We start from the raw sequence: 15,306 nt of genomic DNA, 5'->3' as shown, positions 1-15,306 counted from the left end.
CTGCCCGACATGGGAAAGACAAGACGTGGAAAATAGGCGCCGACGATCATCTAGACTAGGTTATAATAAGGTTTAGTGCAAATATGTCGAGAATGTAATGAATGTGCTTTGGTTTAGACGAAAATCATCCGGTTTTATGTAAAAAATATTCAAGTTCCAAAGAAACTCGTTCGGTTTGTTCAAATTCGCATCAAATTTGTTTATTTTCATTGAATTCCATTCGAAATGTAACCGGACATTCACGCCTAACTGTTGGATGGGTGGCTTCCGCATCAGTGTCCGCGGATTGATCCCCCGGTCCACGGACGGATACGGTGTCCTGTTTGGAGGTCCCTAATATCATCATGTATATATATATATTTGCAATAGGTGAGCTAAATCAAGTTCATTCCATTTCATGTCCCCATCCAAATGTTTTTTAAACACAGTACAGACGCAAGCGTTCATATACACGCGTATACACTCATCCCTATGAACGTACACACGCATACCATACCTTTATGAGCACCTTCGAAAGTCTGAGCCGGCATATCATCTTGAAATTTACGAAGTCACCCACCTCGTCGTCGACGGGAACGTCTCCTCCCACTGAATGCGCATTACCGGAAATCCTGAAATAAATCCAAAAATAAATGCGAGCACCTGGATTTGAACCCGGATGGGCCGGAATACCACAGTCTCTCTAACTATCCAACCACACGTTGATTCGCGTCCCATCCAAATGTTGGAACGCATCGTGACCATTGAACGTGGGAGCACGATCGGTGCGAGCGAATCGCACGGCCAGAAGCGAGGCCCGGTGGACCCTCTTGACTTTTGTTTCCCCAAACCGCTCGGCGCTGGGCCTCGTGGGCTTTTGCTGCCTGCTGCTCTGCCTCTGCTGCTGTAGCCGTAGCTGCACGGCAGCAATGGCGATCTGAAGGCCGTCCTCCGCCGCCGCCCGCCGGAAGCTCGACGAGAATGGAGCGGATCCTCAAGTCCGCCAGGGAGTCCGGCTCCCTCAACCTCTCCAACCGCTCCCTCAGGTACGGTCAAGTCAATTCAAATCAAATCTCCCATCATCCATCTGTTTGCTCGAGCCGGATCTCGATCCATCTCACTTCGCCACTGGTCGTTCTTGGTCGCCGTCGACCGTGCCGTCGACCGATGGTAAATGGGCCACTTCCACAGAAACCAAATGCGTGGCCAGATTCAGATACGACGCGGCTCATTTCACCAGTGTATGTAAACGTGGGGGGATTAATTCCTCGCCGGCGCTCGGAAGCCGCCGTGACCGACGCCGAAATGGCTGCGCAGCCTGACTCTCATTTACGAGCTCCATTTTGGGCAGATTCCTTATTCGTGCTACTGTAGTATTTATTACCTTCAGTTTGTCAGAAACAGAGTTTGACTGAAACTGCAGTTGTACTTATTACTGATAGTGTCAGAAATGATCTTACATTTTGGGTCGGAGGGAGTATGTTCTAACGTCACGGCGTTCTCAGAGACCGAATACGAATCGTGTATCGGGGTAACCCATGTTCGGCCTATGGAGCTTGTTCATGAATTTCCCCTGTTTCGTACACTAGGTGTAATACTTGTCCTGTCTTTGCTGTATCTGTTGTCTTCCCGCTGACGGAACCTCTGCGTGTGTTTTTTCGGTCTTCAGCGAGGTGCCTGGGGAGGTGTACAACAACTTGGACACGGGCAGCCTGGATGACAAATGGTGGGAGGTAAGCTGCGCATTCAGTGCCTCTTATGTGCATAAAGCTATACTGTATAATTAGTTCAATCCGACCATGCCTTGATTGAATTTCAGGGAGTAGACCTCCAGAAGCTCATATTGGCTCATAACAACCTGGAAGTGTTAAGAGAAGACCTTAGGAATCTGTCTTCTCTTGTGGTATTAAACATAAGCCACAATCAGCTATCCTCTGTTCCTGCAGCCATTGGAGAGTATGTGGTGGATTATCCTATTCGGCTATTCCTATCATCTAAGTGATAGATGCAGTCCCTTTATACTATTGTATAACTTCATGACAATCCTATTCTGTGCAGCCTTCCGTTGTTAAAATCATTGGATGTCTCGTTCAATCAAATAAAATTTATACCCGAAGAAGTTGGCTTGGCTACTGCTTTAGTCAAGTAAGTCCATTATGTACTCTTCCTTGTTCACTTTACATTTATTGACTTCCATCTATACCGTGTGGTTTGTGCCGTTGAAAAGAACAACTTATCCACCATGTATTGTCATGCTGAAAGACTTATGGGCCTAAGTCTAACTCTATACTCCAGATTTATCCATTCTTTGGAATCACAATTACCTAAGAATCAACATTAATGCTGAATCTTGTCATTCAGTGGCATTAACTATAGGCCTCACAACAACAATTTTTGTGGGTTTTAAATGTTGCCGATTAGCACATAACCCAAAACTTTATCTGAGATGTTAAATATTTAGGTATTAATGCGCCACTGTTTTTGGGCAGGGTTGATTTCTCAAATAATTGCCTCACTGAGCTGCCAGCTAGCCTTGGCAGATGCTTGAACTTGTCAGAACTTAAGGTAAACTGTAGTCAATGCATTTATTATTTTCACAATAATTTTTTGGGGCTTCTATCAATCTGCAGTTGATCATTACTGAATTATATCACTTGATTCATTCTCTAGTCTGGACATACACAGAGTAATATATTGCATTGTCTGTAGGCATCAAACAACAACATATCCAGATTACCAGATGAACTTGCTGGTTGCTGCAAGCTAAGTAAATTTGATCTGGAGGTACAAAGTCCTGATTGAACTTAAGTTGAATATTCGTTTTCTTGGGCTGCTTGACCTTTGTTCGCAAAAAACTTAAATTGCTATAAAATGTCAGGGAAACAAGCTTGTGCTACTTCCAGAAAATATGTTCACATCATGGACACTGCTCACAGAGCTGAATGCTGGTATGCAACAATACCATAATACTATTGAATATAAATGTTAGTTCTAGTTTTTGTTTCCCTAAAACTAACATCTAAATACTGGCAGCGAAAAATCAACTTACGACCATTCCGGCTAGTATCGGAGCACTTTCAAAATTAGTTCGAATGGACCTGCACCAGAACAGTGAGTTAACCTTCCCTGTTATGTGTTGTCATGTGTACGAGCATCAGTTTATTAACATTGACAGTTTTTAACCTTTTTATATCAGAGATAACTTCGATTCCTTCTTCCATAAAGGGATGCTCTTCTCTAGCTGAGTTCTACATGGGGTTAGTTATCTACCCCGACTTCAGAATATAGTTGCGCTTTTCCTTATTGTGAACTATTTTTATGCTGTAAATTAATTCTGTTTCTTTGTTCTCTTTCAGAAATAATCTATTGTCGACAATACCAGATGATATTGGCATGCTATCAAAATTAGGAACACTTGATCTTCACTCCAATCAGGTTTTATTCCATTTGTTACATGACAGAATTGTTAATATGGTCTTCTAATTTTTCCACTGCTTCACATTTATTTTGCATCATTTAACCAATTTTAGTTTGAGTTCCTTCTTCGCTCAGCTACTGATTATTTATAGTTGCATGTAGTGAATATAGTGCAGCAGTTATCTGTTCCATGATGCCAAATAATCTTTCCTCACAGTTTGGAAGCATAGACTTACCTGTATAGTCCTGGTTTTGATCTCTCATTAATTAGCTTACTTACTACATCTCCAAGGGAAATGTGGGAAGTTGTCATGATACGAATAACTAACATAAAGATTGATCTTAACTTAACGTTATGAGAGCATTGAGAACACTGAACATTCTTGTGACCAAAAATGCAACTCTTGGCATCCAGTATGTTAGAATTGACATAACAACAGCATCCATAAAGTAAAGGTCATATTCCGTTGATCTTTTTTTTTTTAATAAACGTGCTACTGTTTTTATCAGATGAAGGAGTATCCTGTGGGAGCTTGCAAACTCAAGCTCAGTTTTCTTGATCTGTCAAACAACGCATTATCCGGCCTGCCACCCGAACTAGGTAGGTTTTTGTGCTGTGCAGTGCTATCTCTTGTAGTACCATTCCTGCTGTTTGCCTTTTTGGTTAACAATGTGATCACTCATAAGGATACACTGCACAGCTATGATCTCTATGTGTGCATGTGCATGAAAACACTTGCTCGTTGGTGTCTTGTATATGTGTTGGATGGTTTCTAATGCTCAATTCTTGCGTGTGTGTATGTAATAAGAGCTGAGTGCATGGTGTGGTGCTCTCTCACCAAATACTATAGTTTTGGACACTAATGTATGCCTGCAATTTCAAGGTACAATGACAACCCTAAGAAAGCTTCTGCTTAGCGGAAATCCTATGAGGGCACTTCGTAGGTATGCTACAAGTCATGTACTCTTAACGTTGTAAAAACTGTCTGTTAGGCTTCTACATAGAGTTATCATCATATTAATCCATGTTGGTTGTCAGTTCTTTGGTTTCTGGACCAACATCAACATTGATGAAGTATCTGCGAAGCCGCCTTTCGTCTGAGGAGGAAGGTAACTGAAAGTGCTGAGTCATATTCATTTCAGCTATGATTGTAATCTTTAGTAATTTCCATTGTTTGTTTGGTACATGTAACTGTAACATCATGCCTTTGCATTTAGAACTGCTTCAACATCAGTAAAAATCTATATTAAACACATTTCTCCTGCAGCATCAGGGTCTAGAGCCACCCCAACAAAAGTTGACCAGATTTCTGCAGCAAGACGATTATCTGTATCTTCAAAGGTACTTAGATTATTTTACTAGCATATTTGCAATACCATAAGGTAGATCACATTTTCCTATGAACTTCCTCACATGGATCTTGAACCATTCAAAGATCAAATTCAGAGCCATTGTGACAGAAGTAACTAACTCCCTGTTGTGTTTTATGTGATGTGTTCTTTTACATTGCCTGTGAGTTTATTATATTTTTTAAAGTGGCTGGGAAAACCAAGTAGCTGAGTTCTTGTATAGTAAATGATCATTTGATTTTCCGACTGTAGCCCCTGATTTGATGTCAATTTACATTGCTAGGAGTTGAATTTGAGTGGTCTTGGTGTGCCCAATGTACCCCCTGCAGCTTGGGAGACAAGTGATGTGGTGAAACTTGATCTTTCTAAGAACTTGATAGAAGATCTGCCAAATGAGTTGTCCCTGTGCTCATCACTTCAAGTGAGTTGAACTCTTGTGTTGTTATTGATGATGTTTAACTTAATTGCATGGTCTTTATGTATATGAAGGTTTCAACTTAATTCATGTTCTTATCTTCCACTTCCTTTTTCGCAGGCTTTGATTCTGTCTAATAACAAGATAAAAAAGTGGCCTGGCATGGTTGTTTCCTCCCTTCCCAGTCTCACTTCCTTGAAGCTGGACAATAATCCTCTAGCAGAGGTAATATAATGATCTTGTCTTACTACGCTTACATTTTGTCTTATTATTGACGAATTGATGTCCAATGTCTATTTCTCTCTAATTTTGCTGAGAGTGAGTATCAGTCTTGCATAATGTTGGTATTGAACCATGATGCCATAAAGTGAAAATAAATGAGATAACTAATTTTGGAACTTGATCGATATTTGTTGAGCCTGCAGGAGTTGTTGGCTCAGCAATTAAAGCTATTCTAGCCTTCTACTCGTTTCTCATGTTATCAATCATTCTTCATTGCTTTGCAAAATTTCTTACGTTATTTCTATGTAATACCCTTTACTTAACTGGAATACCATGTCAAATATCCGTGTAATGGCTAATGTTTTTTCTTCGGCAATTGGCAACACATAGCTTAAATACGGCTAGACTGTCTTATAAAACAAAATGGATGAACGAGGAAGTAATACTCTGATATGGAAATCTATAATAATGTTTTAAATCTTATTTTGTAATCTATAACAGTTATTTTTTTTCCAGATATCGCCCACTGATCTCGAGTCTCTATCAAAACTTGAAATTCTGGATTTAAGTGGCAATGCCTCCTCATTGAGTGAACCTTCTGTGGTTTCTTCATTACCACAACTGCAGGAACTATATCTTAGGTTGGAAAATATGCCAAGCATCTACTCTACATAAACCATTTTTATAGTACTCACTTTCTTTTATCTATGCATAGGCGAATGAAACTTCAGGAATTTCCTATTGGGCTTGTACAATTAAAACATCTACGGATTCTTAACCTGAGTCAAAATAATCTCACAACCATACCAGAGGTAACTATCAGGGTTTAAAGGTTTGTTTTCTGATTTTACAATCAGCACTTGATATGCATTTCTGCACTTAAACAGGGTATTAAGGATTTTAGTGCTCTCATCGAGCTAGATCTTTCAGACAACAATATAACAAGGCTTCCAGCTGAGCTGGTATGTATGTTTTTACACTTATTAATTACAAGTCAGAATAATGCGGTTATAGGTTTGCCATTTTGCCTCTTATGCCTCACTCAAATATATCGGCATTTCTACAAAGTAGTGGCTTGCAGAAATCCTGAAAAATATCATCATGTCTAAATTTTATAACAAACAGTAGTCGCTACTCCTAAATTATGTGTTTCTCTATCTCTCGCTGAAATGCTATAAACCTTTATTTGTTTTGGATTTTTGTGAGCAGGGTCTGCTTGAGCCTAGCCTGCAAGTGCTCAAACTTGATGGAAATCCACTCAGGAGGTAAGCATCTATCCTCACGCTTTTTCTGTGATGGATCTATGTTGACACAAGATCCACGATTACACAACCTTGGCAGTCCTATATCTAATTTGTAGAGTCAACATGGAAAGAAAAAAAGAAATCTATCAATGACAACATATTATTGGTTCATAGTTGAATGCAAAAACTTACATTTGAGGGGAGGGGGGGAAAGGAAAGCTGTTGGGCAGGAAAAATATGACCAGCCTCGTTTTGCTTTCTTGTACAGCATAAGGCGGACTGTTCTGGAGCGAGGAACGAAAGCTGTTCTCAGCTATCTCAAAGAAAAGCTTCCGTCCAACTGAATAATACCATCATCCAGTGCAAATTCTGGCTGGACTTATTCGCTCGGTTTTACTCCCTCTGTGTAGAATAAGTTTCCTGTGGTTGAAGTGTACTGAATTGACGTGTGTGTTTGAAGTGTGGACTGAATTGGCCGTTTGTGTGTGCGCGCGCGCAAGAACGGAGATGGTTTGCCACATACATATTCCAATATTTATAAGGTGGACTCAACATTATGTGATTTGTGTTTTATAATTCGATGGTGTTGGTTGGCTGAAATCTATAGAGAATTTTCTTCTGTTGGTCATGTGAAGTTCTCAATGTACGCGATCACAAATACAATATTGATTTTGCAGCGATAGTAGACCAGACTTTTGAATCATCTGAAAGGTAAGTGAAACAAAAGATGAACCCAAACGAAGTTACATCAGCAAAATGTTTTACTCTTCGTCGTTGGGCGACGTTCTCCTTTTATTGCGGTGGCTGTTCTCCTGCCGGTGCCAGGTTCTCTGGAAGAACGGACGCCTGTCCTGCTGGCGTGACCTTCTTGGCCGCCATCTTTTTCCTTAAGGCGGCCACCTCCGAAGCAACCTCTTCCGCCGTCACCAGCAGCTGTTCTACTGTCGCCGGGAGCCGTTTCGCCGCCTCAGCCTCTGCCGGCGATAGAGTCGTCCAACTTTGTTCAGCGGCAAGCGGTGCCAACTCTTCTGCAGCAGTCGCCGCCAGCTCCTTTGCCTTCGCCACCAGCTGTTCCGCCTCCTCCACTGCTACCGCCGCCCGGTCCATGGCGGATCGTTATGAGTCCTTGCTTCGCCCTAGACCTGTTTTTCTCCCTCTCGCATGCAGTGAGGGTTTGCTCTCCTTGATTGATCCACGGGGCAAAGCTTTTATAGACTGGTCGATTTCGAACTTGCTTTGGAATTGGAGCATTTCTTTCCAAAAGAAAAATGTCTGCTGCCATGTACTCCCTCTGTAAACTAATATAAAAGCGTTTAGATCACTACTTTAGTGTTCTAAATACTTTTATATTAGTTTACGGAGGGAGTATATTCCATGACTTCTGAAAGATGAATAATTGCTGCTGCATTCGTGGATTTCCTTTGAAACTGTTACCCCGAGGAAAGACTCGCCACCTGAATCTCTACTGTGGACCTTCCCCTATAATAAAAAAACACATTTTTTTGGCCTGGTATATTTTTATCTTTTTCGATAAAGTGGTATATTTTTATCGACCAAATCAGAACAATCTTTGCTATATGTGGCAACGTTCTTATGGAAGGAATCAATCATGGATAATCTACAATTGATCTCTAAATACTAAATCTACAGAGATCAGGAACATCACTTCACAAATATTACATAAAGGAATATCAGACACAAGTATTACGGCTCACCAAAATTACAAAAGAAAATGGGAAACATTTACATCCGAGCAATGCTACATCTACGTAAACAGTCTTACGTAATTAACGTAATAGGCCAGGTGGCATTTTTTTGTTGGGCCAAATTAGAGGAGGGGGGGCCCACATAGTTGAAATCAGGGGTGGAGAGATTAGTTAGGAAGTTTACATAGGGTGGGAATGTAAGTGTGCGTAGGTGTAGCATTTTTGTTTACATCCGGAGCGCCGGCCGAACCGTTGCGCCGAATGCGCGCACTACGATCGCTCTCCTCCGAATCATTTATTATTAATTATCTTCTTCTCTCCCACGACACATACTCCTTTTCCATCATCTCTGGCGCTGCGCGCACGACCAGCCATGGCGTTTTTTGCTGCTACGGCAAGCCATGGCGGGGGCGAAGAAGACGGCGAGCAAGCTGCAAGAGGGCCGTGAGCGGCGCTGGTGCCTGTCAATGGCGCACGACCAGCCATGGCGCGCAACAGCAGGGTGATGCTGGAACCGTTCATATGGAAGCTTCCACTATTTGATTCAAAAGCTTCAACCCATGGCATAAAAAGCTTCAACCGAGACACCGTGTAAATTCAAAAGCTACAATCGTTCATAAGAAAGCTACAATCATTCTGGAAAAAGATCCAACCAGAAGACGGATTTTTGGAGGTGAGGCATTTGCGCAAACCCGAAAGTTGTAACCGGCTACGAGAAAAGCTTCAACCGACGGCGAAAAAAGTTTCAACCATAGACGACAACGAAAAGTTACAACCGGCTTCTTTTTTGCTACAAACAGAGATGGCGAGCGTGGTGACCACGCACAACAACTTGATTTTGCTGCTACAAACGACTCGTTTTTTGCTACGACTGGCTTCGTTTTTTGCTATAAACAGAGGCTGGTGAGCGTGGTGACCGCGGGCGGCGAGGATGGACGAACGGCAACGAGGACCGACATGTCTTTTTGTTGGAACCAGTCGAGAGTCCGCGACAATGGCGACGTGGAGCTGCATCCACAACAAAATTTTGCTACGAACAACATGTGTTTTTGCTCGAACCAATCAAGCATCGGCAACAATGGCGAGGCGGAGCTGCATCCATTACAAAAATTGCTACGACTAGCATGTGTTTTTGCTGGAACCAGTCAAGCGTCCACAATGATGGCGAGACAAGCGCAGATGGCCGGCGAGCACGGGCGGCCGAAAGAGACAAGCGTGGATGGCAACGATGGCCGGCAAGCGCGGGCGGCGGCGAGCGCAGTCTCCGTCATGGCCGCCACGGGCGCGTGAGACGTGGAAGGAGACACGAGGACGAAGCGTTTTTTGCTTAAAGGATAATGAAGGGATAAGATCTAACGGGTTTTATTGATCTAATCCAACGCACGCGCAGGACCGGTCCAAATTTCGGCCGGTCCGCGGACGCTTATCGTTCGCCAACCAAGCTTCCAACTTAGCAACGTTCAAGTACATGGTACACAGCTAATTATGGAACTTCTTGCCGCATTCACGCAGAGTGCATGCTGCTAGTTCGTGACATAAAGGCGTCGTTCGGCCTGGCCTGGAACGCTGCTAGTACGCGCCTCACCAGCAGCGTCCAGGCGGAACGCTGCTAGTGCCTGGTAGGCACTTCGGATCGCTGCTAACGAGGGAGTCCTTTTTCTATTTTTCTCGTCGGTGACCGCATCTTCACATCACGAGTCGTATCCTCACGGCTCATGGAGATGGCAGATGGAGGACGCGGGCGCTGGAAGGGAATAACAAGGACTTGGACGACGGGCGGCTTCATAGGCTAGATTCAGGTTCAGTCCTTTTTTTAATGAAAACCGTATGAAATGTAAATGTTTTCATCCGGTTTGTATGAAAATCATCCATTTTGTATGTAATTCATTCGATTTGTTGAAAACAGGTTTGAAATGTATGGTTCCTGGTTTGTGGACGGATGCAGTGTCCGATTTGCGGGTCAGTGTTGGAGATGCCCTTAGTGCACAAGTTAGAACATAACTTACATTTGACAAAGGGAGGAGAGAAAAGAGATGAAAGCTGTAGTTCAATTCACACAATGGACTAGAAAACAACGCAATGGTCAGCCTCGTTTTGCTTTCTTGTACAGCATAGGACGGAGTGTTCTGGAGCGAGGAACGAAAGCTGTTCTCAAAGAAAAGCTTCCATCCAATTAAATAGTATTCCCTCCATTCCTAAATATAAGTATTTATAGAGATTCTATTATGAACCACATACGGATGTATATAAATGCGTTTTAAATATAGATTCGTTCATGTTACTCCATATATAGTCCACCTAGTGAAAACTTTACAAAGACTTATATTTAGAAACGGAGGGAGTATCATCATTGATAGCGGATTATGGCCGGAGTCATCCGCTTGTGATCTGATCTGCTTTATCCTGCTGTACATGATCAATAAGTTTCCCGTGGAATCAACCTGTGTGCGAGAATGGAGATGGCATATTCGGATGTCTAATTTGTGAGGTTGTCATGTATACTGTTGCTGCTGTTGGCATTTTAATGTGGGCCGAATGTAAGTTATGTTCAACTTAAAATCTTTGAAATTTTTGCCTCTTTTGTGGTAGTTTCATCTATTGCTTAATGATTAGTTAAATTATCCCATGGTGTTGGTTTTAATTTTCCGAGAGAATTTAGTATACAAGATCACATGTGCAACATCTGATTTTGGATTGGAAATAGTACAACTTTGAGTCGTTTGAAAGTTCGAGTGAAACAAAAGGTGAATTAAAAAACGCTGACGGTTGACTAAAACAAAAGACGACAGGAGCAAGAGCGAAATTACACCACCGAGAATGTTTTAACCCTAGAAGACCAGAGAGTATCTACCACGAAAACTAAAACTTAGTAGATTATATCTTGATTATTTGACCGTTCATCATCACTTGAGGAATATATATATTCCTGCCAACTGAACTTAGTCCGAGTCACGATAATATTTTTGTGTGGGATAAGGTGTCTTGCACATAGTTTCCAGGTCCACGACGGCTGCTCCGACCTGCCTACGCCCACATGACTTCACCACGTTCATCATCATCGTCGTACTTTTCAGACCGCCTGAGGGTCACTTGGAACACCAACACATCCTGCCTCATGTCTGCCACGCGCACTCCGGTCCCCCTCGCAACGAGCCGTTGCTCCGTTGCTTCCTTTGGCCCGACACAGAGTTGTTGTTGTATAGTCGGGCTCATGGCGAGTATCACACGTCGGTAGGCAACCTCCACATACATCCCGGACTCGACGCATGCGCTTCTCTGGTAGCTCATCGAGGTGACGCGGATGGTAAGGTTGAACGACAGGTCGAGTGACGATAGCCCAGGGTCCATGGTCGGGTCGAGGCCAGAGACGGAGTCTATCGCGGCAGAGTAGCTCAATGGATCATCCGGTTCATCTGGTCCTGGGGGGAACGCGTAGCATATGCCCATTATGACTCCGGCGAAGAGGAGGAGGAAAAACATTGCTATGAACAACAGTACACAGGCTACCACCACCTTTTTCGCGCAGCTGATTTCCTTTTTCGGTGTCGCTGCCTTCTTTGCTGCCGCCATGGATCTGTTTTTGTTTCTTCTTGTCATGGCTGCCACCGCCTTCAGCTGTTCCGCAGATGCCGCCAATCGGTCCGCCGACGCCGCCAGACATACCGCCGCATTAGCCTCCACCTCCGCCGCCTCTACTGTCGGCGGGGTCGTCTGGCTTTGCTGTTCAGCCGCCAGGGTCGCCTTCAACTTTTCTGCCGCGGTCGCCGCCAGCTCCTCTGCATCCACCACCAGCTGTTGCGCCTCCTCCATGCCCATCTGGGCGCCGGAAACCTTTTTTCCCTCTCGCAGACGCATCTAGCGTTTGCTCTCCTCGATCGATTGGCTTTGGCTGCCGGGGTGTATAAACGGATGGATTTGAAGTTTCCTTTGGTGGAACTCGTACGTGCAAATTATATATACTTTCCAAAGCAAAATGTTACATCTTTCCATATATAAACAGAAGTGTCAGTTCCTGCCAATTTCCGTGGCTCATATTTTTGGAATATCAATTCCTGACGTGTTTGCGCTTCCCGTGCGGTTCCTTTATCAAGGGAAACATGAAACAAGATCTCTATAGCCCTTTGCTCCAGTGTGACCGTGTTATAAAGAAGTAAATAAACTCGCAACTTGCGTGTGTCGACAATTTTTTTTTGATAAACCAAAAACTTTATTCATTAGAAAGAACCAATAGATCGTCTGTGAGGATCTGTTAAGGCCCCGCTATCACTTCACTCGAATTCACCACGGACTACAGGATTTGAGTAGCCGAATTAGGGTTCTAGAGGAAGGAAATGGGGATAAGAGGAGGAGCCGCCGCCGTCCAGTGTCTAGTTTCTCCACACCCCCGCACCCAGGGAGAGGGCGCAGTACTTAACCCTACTTGCTGGTGTTCCATTCTGGGCCTGTATAGCGCTTGTTGGGCTGGGCCTGGCGACGCGGTCGTTCCAGCCCAGTCACCTTGGTCGTGGCGGTGTCCTCCAGGTCTTCTGCTGCTGGGGCCTGAGGGCCATGGGCCGTAACATCCCTCCCTCCTTCAGACACAGCTTGTCCCCAAGCTGGAGCATTCGGGAAATGTTGCTGTAGCTCGATGCGGTCCTCCCAGGTTGCAAATTCCGCCGGTTGGTCCATCCAGCGAACAAGGACCCGCGGGACTCGGGAATTGCCTCGCTGCACCATTCTACTGTGCAGAACCTCCTCGGGAACGGGGCTTGTCGCTGCTGCTGCTGGAAGTTGCTGGTGGACTTGCTCTGTTGGTGGAAGGGCTTGACGCAGCTGCGAGACGTGGAAAACCGGATGCACAGTGCTGGTCGGTGGAAGCTGGAGCTTGTATGCCACTGCACCAATGCGCTGCAACACCTTGTATGGCCCGAAGTACCGGAAAGATAGCTTCTGGTTGCTCCTTGTCGCCACCGAACGCTGGACATACGGTTGGAGCTTGAGGAAGACCCAATCGTCCACCGCGAACGTGCGATCTGAGCGACGCTTGTCCGCCGAGTCCTTCATTTGCTGGCGTGCGCGCAGCAGGTGTTGCCGAATGAGCGCTACCATTTGCGCCCTGTCTTGGAGCCAGTCCGCCGGGTCCGGTGACGCGCACGCCACGGGGTCGATGATGCCGAAGTATCTTGGCGCATGTCCGTAGAGGACCTCGAAGGGAGTGGTGCCCAGCGCGGAGTGCGGCGAGGTGTTGTACCAGAATTCCGCGAGAGGCAGCCAGGTGTACCACTTGGTTGGCGTAGCATTGACGAAGCAGCGCAGGAAGGTCTCCATGCATTGATTCACGCGCTCTGTCTGCCCGTCCGTCTGCGGGTGTCGTGCGGTACTCATGCGCAGCTTGGTATGAGTTAACCGGAACAGCTCCTTCCATAAGACGCTAGTGAAGATCGGGTCGCGATCCGATACGATCGACTCCGGCAGCCCATGCAATTTGTAGATGTTAGCCACGAAAGCTTGAGCAACTTGGAAGGCTGTGAATGGATGTGACATGGCGACGAAATGGGCGTACCGTGAAAATTTATCGACGACCACTAGAATGGAGTTGTATCCTGATGAACGAGGCAACCCATCGACGAAGTCCAATGACACCATCTGCCAAGCTTGAGTGGGGACCGGCAGTGGCTCGAGGAGACCTGGGTATCGAACTCGCTCAGGCTTCGCTTGTTTGCAGGTCTGGCATGCGTCCACGAAGAGCTTGATGTGGTGTTTGAGTCCCGGCCATGTAAACAGTCGCCGCACTCTGCGGTATGTGGCGTTGAACCCTGAGTGACCACCAATCGCTCCGGTGTGGAGAGCCTCGAGAATCTGTTTTTGTAACGCCACATTGTCGCCCAATCAAACCCGGCCGTGCTGCTTGATAACCCCCTGGCTGAGTTGAAAACCATCCTGCTCCCCTGGCGATGTGGCGAGCCGGGCGAGCAAACGTTGCGCTGCCGGGTCCTTAGCATAACCTTTTTGCACCTCCTCCAGCCAGGCCGGTACTGCTGATGTAATAGTGGCGAGGTCCCCTTGAGGGACAGGCGGCCGGCGCGATAAGGCATCAGCGGCACGGTTATCTACTCCTTTTTTGTAGACGATGCGGTAGCGGAGCCCGAGCAGCTTGGCCATGATCTTCTGCTGCCATGGTGTCGCTAGTCGCTGGTCCTCCAAGTGAATGAGACTGCGCTGGTCTGTGTGTACGATGAATTCGTCATTCTGGAGATACGCCCGCTAGTGGTCTACCGCCAAGAGAATGGCCAGGCCTTCCTTTTCATAGGTGGAGAGCATGCGATTGCGCGGTCCCAATGCGCGACTGAGGAAACCAATCGGGTGCTTCTCCTGTGAGAGGACTGCGCCAATTCCTTGGTCGCAAGCATCAGTTTCCAGCTCGAATGTTTTAGTGAAATCCGGCAAGGCGAGCACCGGGGCTGTGACCAACGCCTGTTGGAGTTCTCTGAATGAGGCCTCTTCGAGTTGAGTCCATCTGAACACCACGTTCTTCTTCAAGAGATCGGTAAGGGGGCGACTGATGATTGCAAATCCTCGGACGAACCTCCGATAATAGCCCGCAAGGCCCAAGAAACCGCGCACCTCTTTCACACACGTGGGTACGGGCCAAGTCTGAACCGCGCTGATGTTTCTGTTATCCGTCCGCACACCTTCCCCGCTGATTTCATGTCCCAGGTATAAGTGCCTGGGGCGAGCAAAAAAGCATTTGCTTCGCTTGAGCTTGAACTGATGCTCTTGGAGACGCTGGAACACTTGTCGTAGCAGGGTCACATGTGTCTTCTTGTCTTTGCTGTGTACTAAGATGTCATCGATGAACACAAGGACTCCATGGCGCAGTAAGGGTGACAGTACCGTGTGCATCCCGCCCTGAAAAGTAGCTGGCCCTCCCGTCAAGCCGTATGACAGCACCTTGAACTCGAAATGACCATGATGTGTTTTGAAGGCTGTTTTG

The 15,306-nt window shown here is 45.6% G+C and overlaps 1 protein-coding gene across 1 annotated transcript; it reads left to right on the top strand.

Moving 5' to 3' along the window:
* The first annotated feature begins 815 nt into the window (after window positions 1–815).
* Window positions 816–7,227, top strand: LOC123146289 (plant intracellular Ras-group-related LRR protein 6). The gene is made up of 21 exons (XM_044565915.1): window positions 816–1,025; window positions 1,649–1,712; window positions 1,799–1,935; window positions 2,038–2,124; window positions 2,469–2,544; window positions 2,689–2,763; window positions 2,858–2,927; window positions 3,013–3,090; window positions 3,176–3,236; window positions 3,336–3,414; window positions 3,907–3,997; window positions 4,281–4,341; window positions 4,436–4,506; window positions 4,665–4,738; window positions 5,030–5,167; window positions 5,282–5,386; window positions 5,900–6,024; window positions 6,099–6,195; window positions 6,271–6,345; window positions 6,593–6,648; window positions 6,896–7,227. The coding sequence occupies exons 1-21, from the start codon at window positions 961–963 to the stop codon at window positions 6,969–6,971; spliced, it is 1,761 nt and encodes a 586-aa protein (XP_044421850.1). The 5' UTR covers window positions 816–960; the 3' UTR covers window positions 6,972–7,227.
* Window positions 7,228–15,306: the final 8,079 nt, after the last annotated feature.

This window comes from Triticum aestivum, chromosome 6D (assembly GCF_018294505.1).
Source record: "Triticum aestivum cultivar Chinese Spring chromosome 6D, IWGSC CS RefSeq v2.1, whole genome shotgun sequence".
Classification (NCBI taxonomy): domain Eukaryota; kingdom Viridiplantae; phylum Streptophyta; class Magnoliopsida; order Poales; family Poaceae; genus Triticum; species Triticum aestivum.
Note: the sequence above shows the minus strand (reverse complement) of the source record. Positions and strands in the feature narration are given on the sequence as shown.

Coding starts and splice junctions, on each gene's coding strand:
- LOC123146289 (XM_044565915.1), top strand. CDS start 961: ATGGAGCGGATCCTCAAGTCCGCCAGGGAGTCCGGCTCCCTCAACCTC. Junction 4,342..4,435: donor CCTATGAGGGCACTTCGTAG/GTATGCTACAAG, acceptor GTTGGTTGTCAG/TTCTTTGGTTTCTGGACCAA. Junction 5,387..5,899: donor ACAATAATCCTCTAGCAGAG/GTAATATAATGA, acceptor TTTTTTTTCCAG/ATATCGCCCACTGATCTCGA.